Genomic DNA, 24288 nt, shown 5'->3' with positions numbered 1-24288 from the left:
TTCCTCTGAGTCCACCGCATGACGCGGGGGCTCCACAGGTGTAGCCAGGTGCGGTGGGGGGCGCGTCTCGAGAACTTCAGCGTCCAGTGGGCTCGCTCACAGGTGGATCCCTGGGTTCTGCATGTAGTATCACAGGGATACAATCTGGAGTTCGAGGCGACTCCCTCTCGCCGTTACCTCAAATCAGCAAGCTGTACTTCCAGCAGGTGAAAATCAAGGTACCCCTCCTTCAACAAGGCCCGGGTTACTATTCCACAATGTTGTGGTACCGAAACCAGACGGTTCGGTAAAATCCATTCTAAAATTGAAATCCTTGAACACTTATATACGAAGGTTCAAGTTAAAAATGAAATCGCTCAGGGCGGTTATTGCAAGCCTGGACGAGGGAGATCACATGGTATCTCTGGACATCAAGGATGCTTACCTGTATGTCCCCATTTACCATCCTCACCAGGAGTACCTCAGTTTTGTGGTACAGGTTTGTCGTTACCAATTCCAGACGTTGCCGTTCAGTCTGTCCACGGCACCGAGAGCATTTACCAAGGTAATGGCCGAAATGATGATACTCCTGCAAAAAAAGGGAGTTTTTAATTATCCCGTACTTGGACGATCTCCTGATAAAGGCGAGGTCCAAGGAGCAGTTATTGGTCGGGGTAGCACTATCTCGGGAAGTGCTACAACAGCACAGCTGGTTCCTACGACACGTCTACTGTTCCTGGGGATGGTTCTGGACACAGACCAGAAAAAAGGGTTTCTCCCGGAGGAGAAAGCCGAGGAGCTGTCATCTCTAGTCAGAGGCCTCCTGAAACCAAAACAGGTGTCGGTGCATCACTGCACGCGAGTCCTGGGAAAAATGGTAGCTTCCTACGAAGCAATGCCATTCGGCAGGTTCCATGCAAGAGCTTTTCAGTGGGACCTGTTGGACAAGTGGTCCGGATCGCATCTTCAGATGCATCGGCTGATAACCCTGTCTCGTAGGACCAGGGTATCTCTGCCGTGGTGACTGCAGGGTGCTCATCTTCGAGAGGGCCGCAGATTCGGCGTACAGGACTGGATTCTGGTGACCACGGATGCCAGCCTTCGAGGCTGGGGGGCAGTCACACAGGGGAAAAAACTTCCAGGGACTATGGTCGAATCAGGAGATTTCCCTACACATAAACATTCTGGAACTGAGGGCCATTTACAATGCCCTAAGTCAAGCAAGACCCATGCTTCAAAACCAGCCGGTACTGATTCAGTCAGACAACATCACGGCGGTCGCCCATGTAAACCAACAGGGCGGCACAAGAAGCAGGATGGCGATGGCAGAAGCCACTAGGATTCTCCGATGGGCGGAAAATCATGTGTTAGCACTGTCAGCAGTGTTCATTCCCGGAGTGGACAACTGGGAAGCAGATTTTCTCAGCAGACACGACCTCCACCCGGGAGAGTGGGGACTTCATCCGGAAGTCTTCCAAATGATTGTACACCATTGGGAAAGGCCACAGGTGGACATGATGGCGTCCCGCCTCAACAAAAAGCTAAAAAGATATTGCGCCAGGTCAAGGGACCCTCAGGCGATAGCTGGGGACGTTCTGGTGACACCGTGGGTGTACCAGTCGGTGTATGTGTTCCCTCCTCTGCCTCTCATACCTAAGGTACTGAGAAGAATAAGAAGGAGAGGAGTAAGAACTATACTCGTGGTTCCGGATTGGCCAAGAAGAGCTTGGTACCCAGAACTTCAAGAAATGATCTCAGAGGACCCATGGTCTCTGCCGTTCAGACAGGACCTGCTGCAGCAGGGGCCTTGTCTGTTCCAAGACTTACCGCGGCTGCGTTTGGCGGCATGGCGGTTGAACACCGGATCCTAAAGGAAAAAGGCATTCCGGAGGAAGTCATTCCTACGCTGATGGGGCTAGGAAAGATGTGACCGCACAACATTATCACCGCATATGGTGAAAATATGTTGCTTGGTGTGAGGCCAGGAAGGCCCCAACAGAAGAATTTCAACTGGGTCGATTTCTGCACTTCCTACAGTCAGGAGTGACTATGGGCCTAAAATTGGCTTCCATTAAGGTCCAGATTTCGGCTCTGTACATTTTCTTCCAAAAAGAACTGGCTTCACTGCCTGAAGTTCAGACTTTTGTTAAGGGAGTGCTGCATACTCAGCCTCTTTTTGTGTCTCCGGTGGCACCTTGGGATCTCACCGTGGTGTTGAGTTTCCTAAAGTCACATTGGTTTGAGCCAATTAAAACCGTGGATTTAAAATATCTCACGTGTAAAGTGGCTATGTTGTTGGCCTTGGCTTCGGCCAGGCGTGTATCAGAATTGGCGGCTTTGTCATGTCAAAGCTCTTATCTGATTTTCCATATGGATAGGGCAGAATTGAGGACTCGTCCCCAGTTTCTCCCTAAGGTGGTATCAGCGTTTCACTTGAACCAACCTATCGTAGTGCCTGCGGCTACTAGGGACTTGGAGGATTCCAAGTTACTGGACGTAGTCAGGGCCTTGAAAATTGAAGGTTTCCAGGACGGCTGGAGTCAGGAAGACTGACTCGCTATTTATCCTGTATGCACCCAACAAGCTGGGTGCTCCTGCTTCGAAGCAGACGATTGCTCGCTGGATTTGTAGCACAATTCAGCTTGCGCATTCTGCGGCTGGACTGCCGCATCCTAAATCAGTGAAAGCCCATTCCACGAGGAAGGTGGGCTCTTCTTGGGCGGCTGCCCGAGGGGTCTCGGCTTTACAACTTTGCCGAGCTGCTACTTGGTCAGGGTCAAACACGTTTGCAAAATACTACAAATTTGATACCCTGGCTGAGGAGGACCTTGAGTTCTCTCATTCGGTGCTGCAGAGTCATCCGCACTCTCCCGCCTGTTTGGGAGCTTTGGTATAATCCCCATGGTCCTTACGGAGTTCCCAGCATCCACTAGGACGTCAGAGAAAATAAGATTTTACTCACCGGTAAATCTATTTCTCGTAGTCCGTAGTGGATGCTGGGCGCCCGTCCCAAGTGCGGACTGTCTGCAATACTTGTATATAGTTATTGCCTAACTAAAGGGTTATTGTTATGAGCCATCTGTTAGTGAGGCTCAGTTATATTTCATACTGTTAACTGGGTATAATATCACGAGTTATACGGTGTGATTGGTGTGGCTGGTATGAGTCTTACCCGGGATTCAAAATCTTTCCTTATTGTGTCAGCTCTTCCGGGCACAGTATCCTAACTGAGGTCTGGAGGAGGGTCATAGTGGGAGGAGCCAGTGCACACCAGGTAGTCCTAAAGCTTTCTTTAGTTGTGCCCAGTCTCCTGCGGAGCCGCTATTCCCCATGGTCCTTACGGAGTTCCCAGCATCCACTACGGACTACGAGAAATAGATTTACCGGTGAGTAAAATCTTATTTTATTCTCCCTCCAGGGGTGTCGTGGACACCCCAAGAGGGGGAATAGGTGTCGGTATCCCGGTGGTCGGGATCCCGGCACCAGTATGCTGAGCGCTGAGATCCTGACAGCCAGGATATTGAATGCATCCCGTCACTGACACTCAGCCAGGAGAGGCAGGTAAACATTGCTCCCTGGTTGGGCGTCTCAAGTAGAGAACTAGCAGCGATCACAATGTAGTCCAGCAGCACTCAACCCCCAATGTCAGATTTCCTAGAGGTGAGCCCGGAACCCTGGTTCCTATAGATCCTGAGAGTGTGTGTGTTTTTTTTTTTTACTTCATTGTTGTCTTATATGGTCATTCAAATCCCTTGACGTTTCCTCCCAGGGCCAAAAATAATCAAGTGCTCTTAGCAGCTGATTTCAGAGTCTGCACCATCTGCTTCTGTTCAGCCTGCGAGAGCTTTATCTGTCAGCCCCTCACTCAGCTCTGGCCGCCTCTCTCTGTGTGTGGGGCTCCTCTGTCTCTGCTCACAAGGTGTGGATATGATCTGTTTCTCGTACTCTGAATATTTCTCACTCTTCCATACATGTCGCCACAAATCCAGGTCATCCCAGGCCGGCGCTGCGCAGCCCCCCAACTCTGGCTCCAACAGAGGGATCGTCAAGAAGAGATACGATGGGAGCTACTTCGCTACCACACCGACTACGTAAGTGTTATCTGCAGCTTGTTGTATTTGTGCTGTTTCGGTGTTTCATATTGGTGTCATCTGCGGATATCCTGATGTTATTGTTTTACTGTATATAGTGATTACATTTGTCTGTTTTTTTCTGTTTGATCGACACCCATTTCTGCGATCATTTCTGCGCTCAAGGAGACTCATTCAGATGTGGCTGGAGTTGCTATCACTGCTGATTCCTTGGAAGCAGCAGTGATAGCGCTGTATGGTAATGCATCAGGAGGCGTCTATTACAAGCAGACGCCTCCTGCTGTAGTAGTGATCCAAGCTGCATCCTAGAACGCAACATCGGAACTCGCTCTCACCATCAGGTGCTTTATGGCACCTACCTCGCAGAGGCCAGGAAATCTCCATCCTACCAGGAGATCCCTGACCTCTTCCCACTCCTCTAAACGGCGGTAACACACCTCCATTGTCACAAATGGAAGCCATTGCTGCCCTCCAGATGGCAGCAGACTGTCAGTCACTGACAGTCTGCTGCCATTGTGCTTCCGACGTCGCAGGAGCCGTCGTGCAAAATGGGTCCTGCGGATGCGCAAAGAACCAAACATCAGTACTTTACGCATGATGGCGCAGCTGCACCTGAATGACCCCTAAGGTGTGATTTACTAAAGTCGTGACTGTCTTCCAGCTTTGTTATCAACAAAAGTAAGAAATATAACAGGTTTCTAATGATATCTTCATAACTGGTGCTTTCTTGTCGCTCGGGCATAGATAATGCTTTTGTGACCCTGATTAAATGATTTTTATCTTCTGGCAATAAAATATAGGACGCTGTTTCTGCTGTATGTAAGAGTGCACCACGAGCTCTGCATTAGGGTGGAATTACACTGTTTTGGCATGCACCTTTTGTTAGACTAGGGATAGATATTGGAAACCGATGGTTATCAACTATCGATGTTCCCGATTCAATGGAAGTACTTTTCCCATCGCATTGTGGGTATTGGATAGTTGCCAGCCATTAGATGCCACTTTTCGATGCCCATCCGATGGCTGTCAGCCTTCTATGCAGCTGTGGACACCTGGAAGTGGTGTCTGTGAATTTACACACAAAGCTGTGAATGCATCTTTGCATGCGCACAGTATGACCATCGGATGGCTTCGATGAGATGGCTAGTAGCTGTAGTACGTTACATCCCCATGGGAGAGTAATTTACACCCATTTTGTAATTGTCTGTGCATCACCCCCAATGTGTTGTATTTAGAATGGGTGTGGGATGATAGATAGACAGTGTCTAGTAAGACAGTCAATAGATAGACACCACATGTTAGATAGACATTAAGTCGACAGGGTCAGAAGGTCAACAGGGTCAAAAGGTCGACATGAAAATGGTTGACACAAAAAAGTTAGACACCATTTTTTTGCATTTTTGTGGTTTGTTTGGATAGTTGCGTCATCTGGGATCCCCAATTGTAGAAAGGCATACCCTCGCGGGGCTCGCTTCGTTTGCCACGCTTCTGGCTCGCTGAGCTCGCCACAAGGTTTATAACCAACTCTATGCCGACATGGATAGAGAAGGTATGAAATTGTCCAAAAACATGTCAAATTAAAAAAACCTGTGTCTACCTTTTTTATGTCGACAATTTTTATGTCGACCTTTTGACCCTGTCAACATTTCATACTGTCTACCTTTTTTTTCACGTTGACCTTTTGACCCTGTCAACCTAATGTCTGTCTAACATATGGTGTCTATCTACTGACTGTCTAACTTGACACTGTCTATCTATCATCCTTCTACCATTTAGAACACTGGCTGAGCTAACTCTATGAAATTGCTCCACTGGACAAAGCTTTAGGGGTCTATGTATCTTAATCACATATTTAATATGATCTGGGCGCAATATTAGCTCCCATAATCACATTGCCATATGCTATTACACCGGCACCGTGTATCATGTATCATCCGCACGGACAGGGGCTCCGATTGGAGTCTGTCCCTCTGATGTGCTCTGACTGGAAGTGGGACTCCTGCGCATGCATGGTTCTGCTTACCATGCATGCACAGCGGCCATTGCTGCATAGGGTTCCCGGGGAACCCTCTCCTGGCTAAGTTTGTGATGACGTTAGCTGCAGTGGACAATCTCTGGAATACTTCGCATAATGGGCCTAATTCATGTTTGTCTGCAATGGGCGACGTTCCCTTAAGGGAGCAATTATCAGGCTGCGCATGTGCCAAAACCGCAGTGTGCACTGCCAAGGTGCCTTTGCAATTGCGCGCACAGAGAGGTTTTCATGGCAGAGTGATTGACAGGAAGGGGCCATTTGGTGAAGTGAATGGCAAGTGGCAGCATAAACGCAGGAGCGTCATGACCATTTTTGGGTCATGTATCTGCCTTGTCCTACTGGCGCGGCCAGTCTGTGTAACCAGTCGATGTTCCTCATTCTTGCCTACAGGCTGCGAATGTGTACGCAGTTGCGAATGAGTTACGATGGCTCCGGTGGCCGTCTCTTTTCAATTCTGTGCAGCAGCAGCACTTGGTAACATTAGCAGCTCCGTAGCCTAGAACATTGCAGTTGCATTTACATACAATCATGAATTTGGCCCAACACACAAACAATGGATGAGTTTAAATGTAATCCAGTTTCCAGAAATCCACACTGCCCTTTCTGCTGGTTCAGTAATATCAGTAGAATGAAAGTCGCTGACAGTAATCTGAAGCAGAAGTAATACCAGGGCACATTTCTAAAAACCAGTGCAGAGATCCCCAGCAACCAATTAGATTCTAGCTTTCATATTTTTGCAAATTTCCCCGATTGGATCTATTCACACATATTGGGATACAGAGATTTTGGAAATGTCTGACTGGCTGGAGGCGGAAAATTAGACCAAAGTAACTAACAGAACCCGCCATGGGGTAGACTAGTGTTGTATAATTCATTGATGTCATGTGAATCCCTGCTCCATTGTTTGGTGCTGTTAGTTATTTTGGGCCTGATTCAGAGATTAACGTAATTGCATTGTTTATGCAAATCTCTGATGTTTACAGATCTGTGCAGATGCCGCATTATTGCTGCCGCCATCCCGATGTTCGGTATCCCCCCAGCCTAACCTTAACCTCCCCTCCCCAAAGCCTAAACCTAATCCTCCCCCCCGCAGCCTAATGCTAACTCCCTCCTGCGGCTTACCTTTCCAGCAAAGCGGTGTCTTCTCATTCGGATTCCGGCACCGGGATGGTGAACCTAAACGGGATGCCGATGACAGCATTCTGAATAGTGTCGAGCATTCCGTCATCGGTAATATGGCTGTCAGGATCCCGACACAAGCATGGGCGCTGCAGAGTTCTACACATTACAATCGTATCCCCAATTGCGATGGGAGACTCAGGAGAGGCAGAACTTGGGTGTAATAAGGTGTTCTCATGTAAGCAATGTCTTGTTTAGATGGAGCAGGCGGACAGACGCATGTATTTCCATCCACACAATTGCAGGAGCGCGTACGGCCAATTTCCAAACAACTCTATATCAGGTCCTCAGTAAATTGTTATTATAATTATTATTATTTTTTTATATAATATTGCCTTGTATGTAAATCTGTCACTGATGGGAGTAAATGATACTGAAAGTAACACAATAATGGCATCTTCTAGCATCTCAGGGGTTCAAACCAAATCCCACTTCTTGTGCATGTAATTAGCAAAACAGGATTATGCACTTAAGAGCAAACGGGTTAAAAAAAATAATGCCATTAAATTCCCAGGGAAAAAATCTCACTATTCTGAGCGGAGGTTAGAGGTCTGGATCTGCAGTGTGTTTCTTGGAATCCATATGTCCAAATGAAGTGAACGAGCTTCCTGTGTGATGTACAGTGTATACATTATGCCCTGCTAATGAAAGGGCCTGCTTAACAAATGCACAATGGGGGGTGGGGGGTAGATGTATTATTAACCCTTCAAGAGAAATAAAGTGGAGAGAGATAACGTGCCAGCCAATCCGCTCCTAACTGCTATGTTACAGGATTTTTGAAAAATGACAACTAGAAGCTGATTGGCTGGTACTTTATCTCTCTCCACTTTACCTCTCTCACCTTTAGTCATTATACTCATTAAATAATTCTGTGGTATTTCTATCTCCGTCCTATTGCACAGACAGTATTGAATCTATTCTGCTGTATTTATGTACATAGAGCAATTAACATATTACTACCATTCCAAACTTCACATGATACAATAGACACAATTTACAAGCCAAACAGACAATTTTTGGTTCAGTTAAACTGAAATGGACCCAAAAAGAATAATATTACACCCAGTAATAAAACAGAATTGATTAAGGTTAAAAAAGCAATGCATGCCAGGATATCCTTTCTTCCCTGTTCATTGTTGTATATAAACAGCAACGTACAGCTAGGTGCTAACGGTGAGACTGACGGGATCCGGTCTTGAGGTCGACACTGTCTAGGTCGACCACTATTGGTCAACAGTAAGTAGGTCGACAGGGTTTCTAGGTCGACAGGGACTCTAGGTTGACATGTACTAGGTCAACATGACAAAAAGGTCGACCTAAGTCTATTCTATCTAAAGGTGGGTACACACTATTAGATATATCTGCAGATCAACTGATCTGCAGATATATCTATGTACGGATCGGGCAGTGTGCTGTGCATACACACAGCCCGATCCGTCGGGGGACTGACGTCATGAACTGGGCGGGCGCGAGCGCCCGCCCAGTTCACCTGTCAATCACCGCCGGCCGCCGCAGCATGTGTACGGGCGGTCGGACGACCGCCCCGTACACACACAGCGACGGGCCAATATATCGTTAGATATATTGGCTGTCGGCTGTGCTGCGCGGCCGACGCGATACGTCTGTGAACGACGGAGTTCACAGACGTATCGCCCGTACACACTGGCCGACGGTCCCGCGATGTATCGGCCGTTCAAGAGAACGGCCGATACATCGACCATTGTGTACGGGCCTTAACATACCACACCCGAGACTGACACCTATTATTGCTGTGAGGCGATATTCCGGGTTCTGTGCAGCCAGGAACTAACTCTTAAGAGTCCAGCCGTGTTATTGTGTAGGGTCTGTACATTACAGGGTAATTATGGTAGAACACTTGCCTGTCTTTCAGTAAGGAACTGTATGACCCGGCGCAGCTGCAGTGACAGCTGATCTGGTCTCCATTTATCCCAGAGAGCACTCGCTGTCAGTCTCCTCTGTACTACATGCTTCATCAGGAATTACCATGGCCCTCATTCCGAGTTGTTCGCTCGTTCTTTTTCATCGCATCGCAGTGAAAATCCGCTTAGTACGCATGCGCAATGTTCGCACTGCGACTGCGCCAAGTAACTTTACTATGAAGAAAGTATTTTTACTCACGGCTTTTTCTTCGCTCCGGCGATCGTAATGTGATTGACAGGAAATGGGTGTTACTGGGCGGATACACGGCGTTTCAGGGGCGTGTGGCTGAAAACGCTACCGTTTCCGGAAAAAACGCAGGAGTGGCCGGGGAAACGGTGGGAGTGCCTGGGCGAACGCTGGGTGTGTTTGTGACGTCAACCAGGAACGACAAGCACTGAAATGATCGCACAGGCAGAGTAAGTCTGGAGCTACTCTGAAACTGCTAACTCGTTTGTAATCGCAATATTGCGCGTACGTCGGTCGCAATTTTAAGAAGCTAAGATTCACTCCCAGTAGGCGGCGGCTTAGCGTGTGTAACTCTGCTACATTCGCCTTGCGAGCGAACAACTCGGAATGAGGGCCCATGTGCGCAACATCTTACAAGAATTAGATTTGTCAACAATTAACAGAGGAAAAAAATAATATATGTCAGTATAATCTGGAAATTCAGTTTCTGTGGTTTAAGGAATTTAAAGTTCATATTTATCTTTGTCACTCTTATTGCTTCTGCTAAGGCTATAACTCAGGTGATTTTAAACAGAGCAGATGATTCTTCTACCTAAAGCCACATCGGCGGCTTACATCATTCATACCCTTCAACATTTTACACATAAAAATCGGTACAGTTTAGAAAAGTGGGCGTGGCCATGGGTAAAGTGGGCGTGGCCACGCCCCTTTTCCTATTCTTTCAATGGAAGTTTGGAGAGCCGAAAATCAGTACAGACCATAAAAAAAGGTACTGTACCTGCTAAAAAGGTACAGCTGGAAGGTATGCATCATTGTGGGTGTCTTTTATTGCACACACCTCAACTACACTTAAACACACATAGCGTGCAGATCCAAATGCGGATGTTCCTCCATATGCCCAGTTGTACGCTTCTCTGTGACCGAACTTCCCCCTATCCTTGTACCTGGTGATGGTTTGGTATATTATGTCACCAGGTACCATATCGACATGGTGATAATGTCGACAGAAAACATGTCATGTTGACCATTAGCATGTTGACAATGATAAAATATCTGTTGAGAGGGGAGTGCGCTCTGTGAAAGCAGAATCCCAGGACTCCATAACTATTCCTAGGCAGTTCCAGGTGCTGATCGCAGGAGCCTGGTGGTAGCATTGAGCAGGGCCATAACTAGGTATGTGCTGGAGGTGCAAAAACCTCCGCCAGCAACCACAGGGCCATGCCACATTGCCCGCCAACGCCTCTAGCCCACTCACCCGCCAACGCCGCCTGCCAATGCCGCCAGCTAGCTGCAACGCTGCCTGCGGAAGGGAGCCCCCGCATCCCAGCTCCTAATCTCACTAATAATGATTGTAGAGAGCTGGGCAGCGCTGCAGCTGCATGCCCGCATATTCTACCCCCTCCCTCTGTGCACCTGAGGCAGTGAATGTACCTCCACCCAGTATAGGTCAGTGCCCTTAGTCATAGTCTAGGGAAGGAGGGGGGCTCTACCTGGCGTAATGTGTAAAAAGGGGACTCTGCCTACTGTAATGTGTAAAAGGGGGGCTGCCATAGGGGCTAATTCAGTAAGGATAGCAAACTCTGCTAATCAGAAGAATTTGCTATCCTTTGGATCGCATGCTGGGGGCCGCCCATCGCTGGGAAAGGCCCCCAGCATGCTGACCGGCGCTTCCCCCCCTTCTTGATGAAGCAGAAATTACGATCACCACGCAATTTCTGCTTCATCATAAAAATTCTTGATGCCTCCTGCCAGCGCAGCTTACCTGCGAGCCGCAGGAGACCCAGCGCCATCTTACCCATCACAGCAGTTGCGTGTGACGTCACACAGCCGCCGTGATCATGTCCCAATCATGCCACACCACCCACCGTTCGCGTCGCTCCGCCCCCGCAGTGCTCCGTCTCCTCACTGGAAACGGAGCATCAGGCATATTTTTGTCACGCACCTGAGGTGCGCACTGGCCCTATTTTAAATGGTTCCGGTATGAATGGTCGACCATGTTATGGTCGACAGTCATTAGGTCGACCACTATTGGTCGACATTGACATGGTCGGCATGGACACATGGTCGACACATGAAAATGGTCGACAGATGAAAAGGTCGACATGAGTTTTTTAACTTTTTTTGGTGTCGCTTTTTGCGTAATGTGACTGGGAACCCCAATTAGTGCACCGCGTCCCCTCGCATGGCTCGCTTCGCTCGCCATGCTTCGGGCATGGTGCCTTCGCTCCGCTACCGCTTCGCTCGGCACAGATTACCGTTCCAATCGTAGTCCACGTGGATCGTAAAGTATGGAAAAGTTCCCCAAAAGAAAAAAAAGTTAAAAAACTCATGTCGACCTTTTTCATGTGTCGACCTTTCATGTGTCGACCATTTTCATGTGTCGACCATGTGTCCATGTCGACCATGTCAACGTCGACCAATAGTGGTCGACCATCTGAACGGATACCATTTTAAATACGGGCGGGGGTGCGCCAATGCTGTTTTTTGTACACAAACCTAAAATGTCTAGTGGACCCACTGTTAAATTAACCCAGTAACATCCAGGGGCTGGTGTGTCCTATCAGTATCAATTCAGGAGTGCTCTGTCTGCTGTATCTGAAAGGGGTGATCTGTCCATCCATCAGGGGGCTCTGCCCCAGTGTAAAATTAAGATAATAAAAGCTAAAAACAAAAAGCCTAAAATTCGAATTATAAAAAAAATATAATATTTTTTTGTATTGTACCCCAGTGTGGTATATAATTTTTATTTTATTTTCATAAGTAATGTGACACTGTCGGTCAAACCGCAGTATATTATTATTTCCTACTCATACACACAGAGGTGGTACCACAGTAATATATTTTTTATTTTATACTCATACACATATTGTGCATTACTGTTGGTGAAGGTCAACCGCAGTGTTCGATTACTATTTCTGAAGCACACGCATATTGTGTGACACTGTGAGTGAAGGTGGTAACACAGTAATATATTTTATTTCCTACTCATACATGTAATGTGTGACACTGTAGGTGGTACATTTTTTGTACTATTTGTAGTGTGTGCTGTACCCCACTTGGTTTGTGATTGTTGATACTTGATAGATATGGACGACAAACAATTGAGAGGAGAGGCATAGACGGCTTAATTCAGGGCATGTCTCGTTCCCTGCTGACAGGACACTGAGCTACTGAGGTAACTATTCACAAGCCCCACCACGACGAGTGTACATTCCTGCAGCACGCCGCCACCCCTAACAGAGCCAGAAGATAGAAGAGTGGTGAGTATTAAGCTGTCATCCTGGTGAGTGGGTCGCCGGCCATTATGGCAGCATGAGGGTACGGAGACACACGGCTTCTACGTGGGGCAGCTGGGTCTCAAGACTCAGTACACAGTGCGGACGCACCGCTTCTGAGGGAGCGTACTGAGTCAAAGTACACTACGGGTGTACACAGTACCCAGACTGGCATTAAAGACTTAAAAGGCAGCTGTCTCCATTTTAAGCACTAAAATGACATCAGCCAGTATAAAAAAAGCAGGAAGACTGCGCGCCATTGAAGGGGCGGGGCTTCACTATGAGCAGAACCAGCAACTCACCAGCGACATTTTCCCTCTGTAGTGGACACAGACGCTGACTGACAGTGATGCACAGCTCCTCCGGAGAGACTCCAGATTACCTCAGCGGTACCAGGGGGTCATAGCAGGGGGGGAGCTCTTACTAGTGTACTAAGTCCCCAATCTGAGTACTTAGTCTGCGACCCGGCTAAGCTTGGCATTAGCAGTAAGGACGCTGTGTGCTGGCTCCAGACTATCTCTGTGTCTCTCTTGAAGGGCTCTTTGTGGGTTGATTGTGCATTTAACCGTTTCCTGTGTGTGTGTGTGTGTGCTGTCACTGTCACAGTATGTCAGACAAAGAGTGTGTTTCATGTAAGGCACAGTGTTCCCCTTCTCCAGGGGGTTCACTGCAGTGTACTCAGTGCAGTACAGCCTCCCAGGCTAGCGGGGCAGAGCCATCTTGCCTGGATTCCATTAGGGGAATGATTTCCAATATTTCTACTAAATTGTCCAGTAATGAGAAAGAGATGCAATACTTAAGAAAATCGATGACTGGGTTTATGAAAAGAAACTCAGTACCCAAACCAGCGTCTCAGTCCCCTACCATTTGTCCGCAAAAAAGGCCTTTGGCCCATATCCTTCAGTCTGACTCTGATGATGAGGGGTCAGACATGGAGGAGGGGGAGGTGGACTCAGAGGTGGGGGAGGCTACTCTGTCACAGGGAATAGAGGCTTTCATAGAGGCTATTCGAGAAGTTCTACATATCCCTGATAAGGTAAAAGCGGAGACTGAGGAATCTTGTTTTAATATAAAAAATAAATCCACAGCCACTTTTCCTGTGTCAAAGGAACTAAATATTCTGTTTAAAGAACCATGGGTTAATCCTGATAGGAAATTTCAAATCCCTAAAAGGTTGATATGGTCACGTCTAGCAAAGTTTGGGGATCCGGCAGTTGAGACTTGCCCAAGGAGGTAGCAGGCTGGGGAAGAACAAAATGAGGGGGTTGGATATAGTTCCTTTGCACGGGATACGGAGCAATGAAGGATGTAGGCGGAGTTTGAGAGTCAATGAAAAGTATTTATTATGTACAGAGCAGAGGTAGAAAACTGAGGTTGATGAACGGTGACTTGAGAACGTGGTCGTAGACAAAGAACTGTGGAACTGTGGGTGAGAGTAAAACGAGGCTGAAGACAAGAACCGTGGACTGCGACTTATGAGATGAAACTGTGGTAGAGGAGCTGAGAACTGTGGACGGTAGTTTGGGTCGTGACTGGAGACTGAGAACTGTAGACTGTGGCTTGAAAGATGAAGCTGGAGATAACGAGCTGAGGACTGTGAATGGTGGTTCGAGGACTTGGCTGGAAGCAAGAATCTGCGGACTGTGGCTTGGAGGACGAGGCAAGAGACCCGGGGTCATCCGTGCCCAAAGGGTCTTACTGAACCGGGTTTTCCAAGAGCGTCTCCACGGGCAGCAGCAGGCTAGGAACGGGAAAACTGCAGCAGCAACTGAGAACTGGCAAAGCAGGTTTAGAAGTACCAGAATACAGCAGGAATCCTGGGAGCACAGGCTAAAGCACCTACAACAGGGTTGGAACTTGAAGCACTGGCATCCCTGTCCTAAACCAGCCCCCTTTTATAGGAAGAAGTCTCCCTGGATTGGCTGGAAAACTAGGAACAGGAATTATGTCAGAAACTTGGTCTCCAACATGGCGGCGCCCAGTAATGTAGACCTTTTCTGACAACATGCTGCTTACTGCCCCTGGTCTCCTAGGCAACGGCTTAGCGAGAGCGAGCTGCTGCAGCGGCGTCCCGCCGCCACAAGCGGACCCCCTCAACGCCATTACCGCTGCCTGTACCCTTGAACCCAGCGCCGCAGCCCTCCACCGCCGCTGCCCGGCCGCCCGTGAAGCCCGCCCCGCGGCCCCAGCGTTCCGGTAAGACCCCGGACGCTGACAGATATCATCTTTTCCTTTTCCTCCTGAGGATAGGAAAAAAATGGGAAAACCCACAGATAGTGGATGCAACAGTATCTAGGCTATCACGGAAAATTGTATTGCCTGTCCCAAGTGCAGCCTCCGTAAAAGACATGGCTGATCGTAGAATTGAGACTACTCTCAAATCTTTGTATACAGCTGCGGGGGTGGCCCAGATACCCACTATAGCATGTGGGTGGATTACGAAGGTCATCGCCAAATGGTCGGTACCTTGCCTCAAGGGGAGACTATTTTACTCCTGCAACATATACAGGACTCTGCAAATTTTATGGTGGAAGCCATAAAAGAAATAGGATTGCTTAATGCACGCACCACTGCTATGGCAGTGTCAGCACGCAGAGGCTTATGGCTACACCAGTAGACTGTTGACACAGACTCCAAATAAGTTCATCTCCAAATAAGGCCTCTACCCTTCACAGGAGAGGCCTTATTTGGAGATGAACTAGACAAATGGATCTCCAAAGCTCCTTTGGGTAAGTCCACGTATCTTCCTTCTGCAGCTCCCCCAGCCAGGAAGGCTTACTCAGGACTTAATCTGCAGTCCTTTTGGACTGCTAAGTTTAAGGGCAAAACCAGAGGTTCTTCTACAACCACCAGAGGCGCTAGAGGTAAACCACGTAAACCAGCAACTGCCGGTTCACAGGAGCAGAGCTCAAGCTCTGCTTCCTCAAAGCCTTCAGCATGACGGTGGACCACGATGCCTGGAAGACTGGCAGGTGGGAGCCCAACTAAAATTTTTCAGTCACATCTGAACAACATCTTGCCAGGATCACTGGGTCATAGATCTTATTTCCCAGGGCTACAGACTGGAGTTTCAGAAGCTCCCACCTCACAGATTCTTCAAATCAAGCTTACCAGTTTCACAGGAAGCAAGTATAACCTTACAGGACGCCATTCAAAAACTGGTACAGACTCAGGTCATTGTTCCAGTTCCACCTCATCTGCAAAACAAGGGATATTATTCCAACTAGTTTGTAGTACCAAAAACGGACAGTTCATAAGACCAAATTTGAACCTCAAGTCATTGAATCTGTACTTACGAGTGTTCAAATTCAAAATGGAGTCTCTGGGAGCGGTGATTTCAGGTCTGGAGGAAGGGGAATTTCTAGGGTCTCTGGATATCAAGGATGCGTACCTTCACATTGCGATCTGGCCGCCTCACCAGGCTTATGTATGGTTTGCACTGCAGGACTACCGCTACCAGCTCCAGGCCCTGCCATTTGGTCTCTCCACGGCACCGAGAGTGTTCACCAAGGTGATGGCAGAGATGATGTTTATACTCCGCAAACAGGGAGTGTACATAATTCCGTACCTGGACAATCTTCTGATAAAGGCACCGTCCAGGGAGCGGTTGTTGGACATCATTGGCCTCTCAACCAGACTACTCCTGGATCACGGGTGGATTCTGAACTTACCAAAATCTCACCTGAAACTGATGCGGAGGCTTCCTTTCCTGGGAATGATACTGGACACAGAGTTTCAGAGAGTGTTCCTTCCCTTGGAGAAGGCTATGAAAATCCAGTCGATGGTTCAGGCTATCCTGAAGCTAACCCGTATCTTGGTGCATCTGTGCCTTCGCCTTCTGGGGAAAATGGTGGCCTCTTACGAGGCGCTTCAGTACGGAAGGTTTCATGCGAGGCCTGTCCAGCTGGATCTGTTAGACAAATGGTCCGGATCGCATCTTCACATGAACCAGAGGATCTGTCTGTTGCCAAAAGCCAGAATATCCCTTCTGTGGTGGCTACAGACTTCTCACCTCATCGAGGGTCGGAGGTTCGGGATTCAGAATTGGATTCTGCTAACCACAGACGCAAGCCTCAGAGGTTGGGGAGCAGTCACCCAGGGGGGTGCAGTTTCAAGGAAGATAGTCAAGTCGGGAAATCGTCCTTCCAATAAACATCTCGGAACTCAGGGCAATCTACAACACCCTTCTGCAGGCCTCATCTCTACTTCGGAATCAGGCCATTCAAGTCCAGTCGGACAATGTAACGGCGGTAACGTACATAAGCCGATAGGGCAGAACGAGAAGCAGAGCAGCAATGTCAGAGGTGTCAAGAATTCTCCTCTGGGCGGAAAAACACACTGTGGCGTTGTCGGTGGTCTTCATTCCAGGAGTAGACAACTGGGAAGCAGACTTCCTCAGCAGACATGAACTGCACCCGGGGGAGTGGGGCCTCCACCCGGGGGTGTTCCGGTGGTTGCCATGTCGGTGGGGATATCCACAGATCGACATGATGGCCTCTCGACTCAACAAGAAGCTCAAGCGCTATTGTTCCAGGTCGAGAGACCCACAAGCAGTGGCGGTAGACTCTCTGACAACTCCGTGGGTCTACTAGCTGGTGTACGTGTTTCCTCCACTTCTTCTGATCCCGTGAATTCTAAAGTGAATAAATAGGGAAAAGGTTCAAGCAATCCTCATTGCTCCGGACTGGCCTCGAAGGGCCTGGTACGCGGATCTTCTCGAGATGCTGATCGAAGATCGGTGGCCTCTACCTCCTCGCGAGGATCTTCTGTAACAGGGCCCGTTCATCTATCAAGACTTACCACAGCTACGTTTAACGGCATGGAACTTGATCGGCTGATTCTAGCCAGAAGAGGGATTCCTTACAAGGTCATCCTGATCCAAGCCAGGAAGGGGGTAACGTCTAAACATTACCACCGTATATGGAAGAAGTATGTCTCTTGGAGTGAAACCAGACAATATTCTGTGATGGAATTTCATCTGGGATGTCTCCTGCTTTTTATGCAGTCAGGAGTGCATGTGGGCCTACACCTAGGCCCCATTAAAGTCCAAATTTTGGCCTTGTCTGTTTACTTTCAGAAACAATTGGCGTCTCTCCCTGGGGTCCAGATGTTTTTTGAAAGGTGTTCTGCACATCCTGGCTCTCTTTATGCCTCCCACGGCACCTTGGGATCTCAATTTGGTGCTGCAGTTTCTCCAGTCGGACTGGTTTGAACCGTTACAGGAGGTTGACTTAAAGTACCTTACATGGAAGACTGTCACACTGTTGGCCTTGGCCTCAGCAAGACGTGTGTTGGAGCTAGGGGCTTTGTCTCACAAGAGTCCCTACTTAATTTTCCATGAGGACAGAGCTGAACTCAGAACTCGTCAGCAATTCCTTCCTAAGGTGGTTTCTGCTTTTCACATCAACCAACCTATTGTGGTTCCGGATGTGACGGACACCTCTGCTACTTCAAAGTCTTTGGATGTTGTGAGCAAAGCCGTAACTAGGTGTGTGCGGATGGTGCTTAGCACACAACGCATTGTCTCTGTGGGTGCACCATCCGCATCCACACTGATTGGCCGCATAAGCTGCAGTGCTACCCGCTGTAGTGTAGTGCATGTTAATAGCGCTGCGTTGGCTACTACCCTGCTGGAGACAGCGCTGCTAATATATATTACATGCACAGCAGGCAGTGCTGCGGCTGAACAGTCTGTGACTGTGAGAAGAGTCTCTCTCTTGTAAATAGTATACCAAATTGTTTCCTTACAGATATTTAAAATGCCCGCTCTAATATATATTGTAGACGCCTGCACATCTTATTACCATTTGCCATGAATGTGCGCTATACATCACAAAACACTGCATCCCATAAGAGAAAACAATACACCCACACATTATCTGAGTTCCAAAGCTCATTGATGTATATATTTGTTATTAAAAGGATATGTATTCAATATATCACAATGTACAGTATACATATAGTTACATGATTACAATTTATACAGTAAGCAGTTAATACATACAGTTACAGGCCAGCGATACAATTACCATATCTTTCTCATATAAATTCATCCCTCCATATCACTCTTTCTCTCTCTGTAAATAAATATAGGAACTGGGCAGACAGCCTCTCCACCATCGTCTGGGACAGCAACTCTTGTGTGTGTCTGATCAGCAATGTGTTATCTAGTTTGGGGGATTGCACACATCTATTCTAAGGGAGGGAACTTTCTCATTCATGATGAGTTACTGGTCTGTTCGTATGCTAAACAGGTTCAGCCTTGAAGACATCAAAAAGGGCTGGCCTGAGTTTCCTGTCTACCACCTGTTTGGAATGTCTATTGTTCTAATAAAAGTGACTTTAGCTTTCATACATTTAATCATAACTATTTGTTGCAATGTCCTACAACTTAATAACAAGTATCAAATGAATCTACACATTAATCTGCTTGCTTTAATACCAAATACGACAGGTCTATCTTGCTTCGTTCCAATAATACACATACATGACATTACTCCATTATATAATTTTAAATCATTATGATGTCTGGCGCTTGATATTATTATAAATATGTGCTGTATGAAATAAGTGTCGAATCCATCTCTGTGGCATGTCCGTGTAAATGCGTGTGTTACCATATATTGCTGTACTCACTGCGCTATTTGCAAGCATAGCGACTTATATGTGTGGAGTCTGTATGTTCTTTCTATGTAATATTTTTTACTTTGACAGTCCACCCTTTGGCAGTAAACAATAAATCAATTATTAATATAAGAAAAATAAATATTTCAGACAATAATCGGGGACCTAGACACAAGTATGTATTCATTTAGCAAATCAGACACTTGACTATATTTGGGGAAGACAGGGAGGAGGACGAGACATCCTCTATATGCACTCGGCGGTCACGGGACCACTGGTTGGGTGTGGGACAACATTCAACCTATAGAGTATGCTGGGACAGTGCTTTGGCCTATAATGTCTGATTTGGACGAACATTTCACACATACATGTACCTACGTCTTTGTACACTGTTTGGATTCGATTGAGGTTCTGCTGGGTAGATGAAGAAGACACAAACAAATCTTGAAAGTGACATAAAATTTTCATGATCTACATATTCCTATCCTTTTCTGAACATTGTTTCCATTTCTGGAACGTATGCTAGGTCTGTTTAATAATTGAACAAGGGTTATAAGTAGTATCCTTCCTAAATAACATAAACCTTCGGAGTGAACCACTCATAAACCTTTCTTCCACATATAATAATGAGCTATTTATCTGCAATGTGCGAATAGCCATTGTCTGATTGTTCCTGATTACCTCCGAACTCCATAACTACTAGACCTTTGATTTTTCTCTGGCTTTAACAAACTGATCGGCTAATCCTGGGATCCTATAAGGAAATCACTCCTTCCTCCAGAACCACAGTCCCACACTCGACAAAACAACTATTGTTCATAACAAATCAATTACAATGACTGGTCTTTCTGCAATCCTTTAGTACGCTCAGGTAGTGTTCAACAGTGCCGTCTCTCAGTCTTCACGGTACAAAGTCTCTGGTGATACTTTTGCGATCTCACTCCATTTATGAGTTCCTTCCGGACTACCGACTTTCCTGCAATGGGAATCGTGGACCCAAGTCTCTCTCTCGGCTACTTTCACTGGGATAGTGCAGTCAACAAAACTTGGTAGGGTCCTTCCCACCTGTCTATTAGGCAACCTGAGCGTAAGAACAATCACACAGTCTCTTGGTTCACAATCAAGACAGTTAGTATTTGGCATACCAGCAATCAACAGTTTCAAGTTCTTTTGTCAAGTTCTCAAATGCTGGCTCATCTCGATAAAGTACTGTACTGTCACCTCATTGGTGTATTTCTGATCATTGTGCGGATCAATCATGACATGAGGTTGTCTTCCGAAAAAAACAACAACAAAAAACACAAATACCAAAACAAAAACAAATTTCGAAGAGGGTGATTCGTTAAGTGAAGATCTGGGAGTGGTTCCGATGCTACATAATACTAGTGGCAGTATCTATGATCACAATAGTACAATTTCAAGCTTTGCTCCTACTTCTAGGGGTACCATTATCTACACACAAATTTCTGCGCAATTTTTCTTTGCGGTAAACACAGCAGCATCCGTGGTGGCAGGAAATGCCTCTACCCAGTTTGAGAAAACATCAGTGCACACCAATACATAACAATAATTCCTAAAGGGGTTAACTGTACGAAGTCATTGTGTGTTTGCAATGTAGAGTACCATGAGCATAACTCACAAAAAAAAAAAAAGAAACATCTCTAGAGGAGAGAAAGAAAAAGAAAATGTCAGGTTTGCCATTCACCAACAGGCATATCAGTGTCTATACAAAATTTCCCTTCACCAGTATTCTCATCCATCCTCCACCCTTTGTGCATGACAAGGCACACAGCAGTAATACTGGTGTTATCATGCTGTTGGGATATATTGGGTTTGGGCAGAACTCTGAAGGACCAATTAAAACTGTAATCGGGTCCATGTATTGTACCACCCTGTGTGAACGCAAAAGATGAAGAGGAAACTGTAGAGAAGCAGAATAGAGGTTGGTGACACGTGAGTTTGTAGAGGTGGAGAAGATTTTATAAAAATTTGACAACTGGATTGGGCACTACGGGGAAGTGATTCTCTACTTGGTCTACTCCCCTTAAAAAAATTCTGTGTTTGTCGTATCGCTATTGGGACTATCCCAGCCATCAATCCAGTGTCCTGTCCATCCTAAGTTCGTAGGGAACCCGGTATCTGTGAGATAATTTCCTCTACCTGTGATGGACATGCATCTAGAACAGTGAAATGTAACATTAGTCTTCGTGGGTATCCAACATACTTTGTACTTCCTGAGTGGGAGCACATTATATGTATATCATCTCTAACAAAACTCCTGTTAAGTTAATCAGGGGCCATTTCTGCTAGGAAAAAGAAGCAAAAATTTAGAGGCCCCATCTTAACCCCAGCAAGTTTTGTCAAAGGGTAATGTTGCATTTATTCCGTTCTTCCCATTAACCGAATCTGTGTTTTCTATATGGCTTATGATTCCTTACTATATGTCCCTTGGTCCTGTCTATGTGTTTAATAATGTGGCTTGTGTTATCTGTCTATGGGGTCTATATTGACTATGTGTCCTACTACTCCTACAATCTCTGGCAAAATGCCCTTCCTTCCTACAAGTGTAACATTATTGACCATTAGGGATCTGGGGTTTGGACTGATGGGTCTTTCCTGTATGTGCCTGTATACTTACCGTCCTCAACCTCTCCACCTGTTGTTCTCTGCGCCTAGACTATTCTTGTGATGTTCAATAGCACACTCTTTTGGCAAAGAAGTCTGCACCCTGACCCTCAATGCCTTATTGAGCCCGTCCATTAGCACAGAGACAGCTACCTCCCATTTGCCAAATTAGTGTTTACCAGTGATCTTATCCAGACGGAGAGTTTTCTATTACTGCAAAAGAGACAAAAAAAAAAAAAAAAAAAAGTTTAACAAGCTTCTAGGTCATGTGAAGTATTTCATTCAATCCTTCTCATCCCGTATTAAGGGTCTGTACATGGTCCAACAAACATTTCCGAGCTCATCTTGACTAGGGGCATTACTAGGAATGAATACTTCTTATATGGTAACTGAAAGAAATACCCGGGGGTTACCTTGTCTCTGTCCGCTTACCTACTGGCAAATACTAATGTGCGGACAGGTTTTTTTTTCTCCATTTCTGACGTTAATTTCTTGATTTTTTTTTCTTGGGGGGGGGGGGGGGGTTTACTATATATGTACACTAGCCACTTCCCCCACAGGCTACTGCTCTTCTTTTACCGGTTGGATACTCCTCTGAGTGCAATTGTTTCCTTACAAATATTTAAAATGCTCGCTCTAATATATATTGTCGACGCCTGCACATCTTATTACCGTTTGCCATGAATGTGCGCTATACATCACAAAACACTGCATCCCATAGGAGAAAACAATACACCCACACATTATCTGAGTTCCAAAGCTCATTGATGTATATATTTGTTATTAAAAGGATATGTATTCAATATATCACAATCTACAGTATACATATAGTTACATGATTACAATTTATACAGTAAGCAGTTAATACATACAGTTACAGGCCAGCGATACAATTACCATATCTTTCTCATATAAATTCGTCCCTCCATATCACTCTTTCTCTCTCTGTAAATAAATATAGGAACTAGGCAGACAGCCTCTCCACCATCGTCTGGGACAGCAACTCCTGTGTGTGTCTGATCAGCAATGTGTTATCTAGTTTGGGGGATTGCACACATCTATTCTAAGGTAGGGAACTTTCTCATTCATGATGAGTCACTGGTCTGTTCGTATGCTAAACAGGTTCAGCCTTGAAGAAATCAAAAGGGGCTGGCCTGAGTTTCCTGTCGACCACCTGTTTGGAATGTCTATTGTTCTAATAAAAGTGACTTTAGCTTTCATACATTTAATCATAACTATTTGTTGCAATGTCCTACAACTTAATAACAAGTATCAAATGAATCTACACATTAATCTGCTTGCTTTAATACCAAATATGACAGGTCTATCTTGCTTCGTTCCAATAATACACATACATGACATTACTCCATTATATAATTTTAAATCATTATGATGTCTGGCGCTTGATATTATAATTATGTGGCAATGTCCTACAACTTAATAACAAGTATCAAATGAATCTACACATTAATCTGCTTGCTTTAATACCAAATATGACAGGTCTATCTTGCTTCGTTCCAATAATACACATACATGACATTACTCCATTATATAATTTTAAATCATTATGATGTCTGGCGCTTGATATTATAATTATGTGCTGTATGAAATAAGTGTCGAATCCATCTCTGTGGCATGTCCGTGTAAATGCGTGTGTTACCATATATTGCTGTGCTCGCTGCGCGTATTTGCAAGCATAGCAACTTATATGTGTGGAGTCTGTGGGGTAAATTTACTAAGGTGGGAGATTTTTAGAACTGGTGATGTTGCCCATGGCAACCAATCAGATTCTACTTACCATTTATCTAGCTGCTTCTAGCAGATAATAGATATAATCTGATTGGTTGCTATGGGCAACATCACTAGTTCTAAAAATCTCCCACCTTAGTAAATTTCCCCCTGTATGTTCTCTCTATGTAATATTTTTGACTTCAACACTCTCTTCCCCCGTGCTCTGCTCCGCCCCCCTCCTCCTGCTCTCCCTGCACTGTAACTACCGGCTCCTGAAGTGGAGACGGCTGCTGCTGTCAGCATGAGTGAACTTTCTCTCCTCCCCTCCCCTCGTCCAGACTCACATGAAAATGCTGATTATGTGGGTATGTAGTACCAGGCTGTGAATAATTTGACTAGCCTTGTGGTTGGTCATTTTAAACTGTCTCTGTCAGTAACATTATAGATAACATAACTGTAGAGATTTTGTTAAAAAACAAAAACAAAACAACCACCTGCATAAACTGTACCTTAATCCAATATTCACTGAGATTGAAAACTTAATACTTAATACTTATTGTTTGTATATATGTGTGTGTATATATATATATATATATAACTACTGTGCGGTGTAATGTGAGTA

General features: G+C 46.0%; 1 protein-coding gene across 5 annotated transcripts in view; it reads left to right on the top strand.

Annotated features, from left to right (window-relative positions):
- The window catches only part of ASB2 (ankyrin repeat and SOCS box containing 2), a 206270-nt gene that overhangs the window by 83455 nt on the left and 98527 nt on the right, over positions 1–24288 (top strand). For all 5 annotated transcript variants that reach the window (XR_010190455.1, XR_010190454.1, XM_063947582.1 and 2 more), the window contains exon 3: positions 3969–4070. Coding sequence is in view for 3 of the 5 variants with exons in the window: in XM_063947582.1 (XP_063803652.1) it covers positions 3969–4070 (102 nt within the window). In the remaining 2 variants the exon portion in view is untranslated. The remainder of the gene's footprint in view (positions 1–3968; positions 4071–24288) is intronic.

The sequence above is a fragment of the Pseudophryne corroboree genome, chromosome 12 (genome assembly GCF_028390025.1).
Source record: "Pseudophryne corroboree isolate aPseCor3 chromosome 12, aPseCor3.hap2, whole genome shotgun sequence".
NCBI lineage: Eukaryota > Metazoa > Chordata > Amphibia > Anura > Myobatrachidae > Pseudophryne > Pseudophryne corroboree.
Note: the sequence above shows the minus strand (reverse complement) of the source record. Positions and strands in the feature narration are given on the sequence as shown.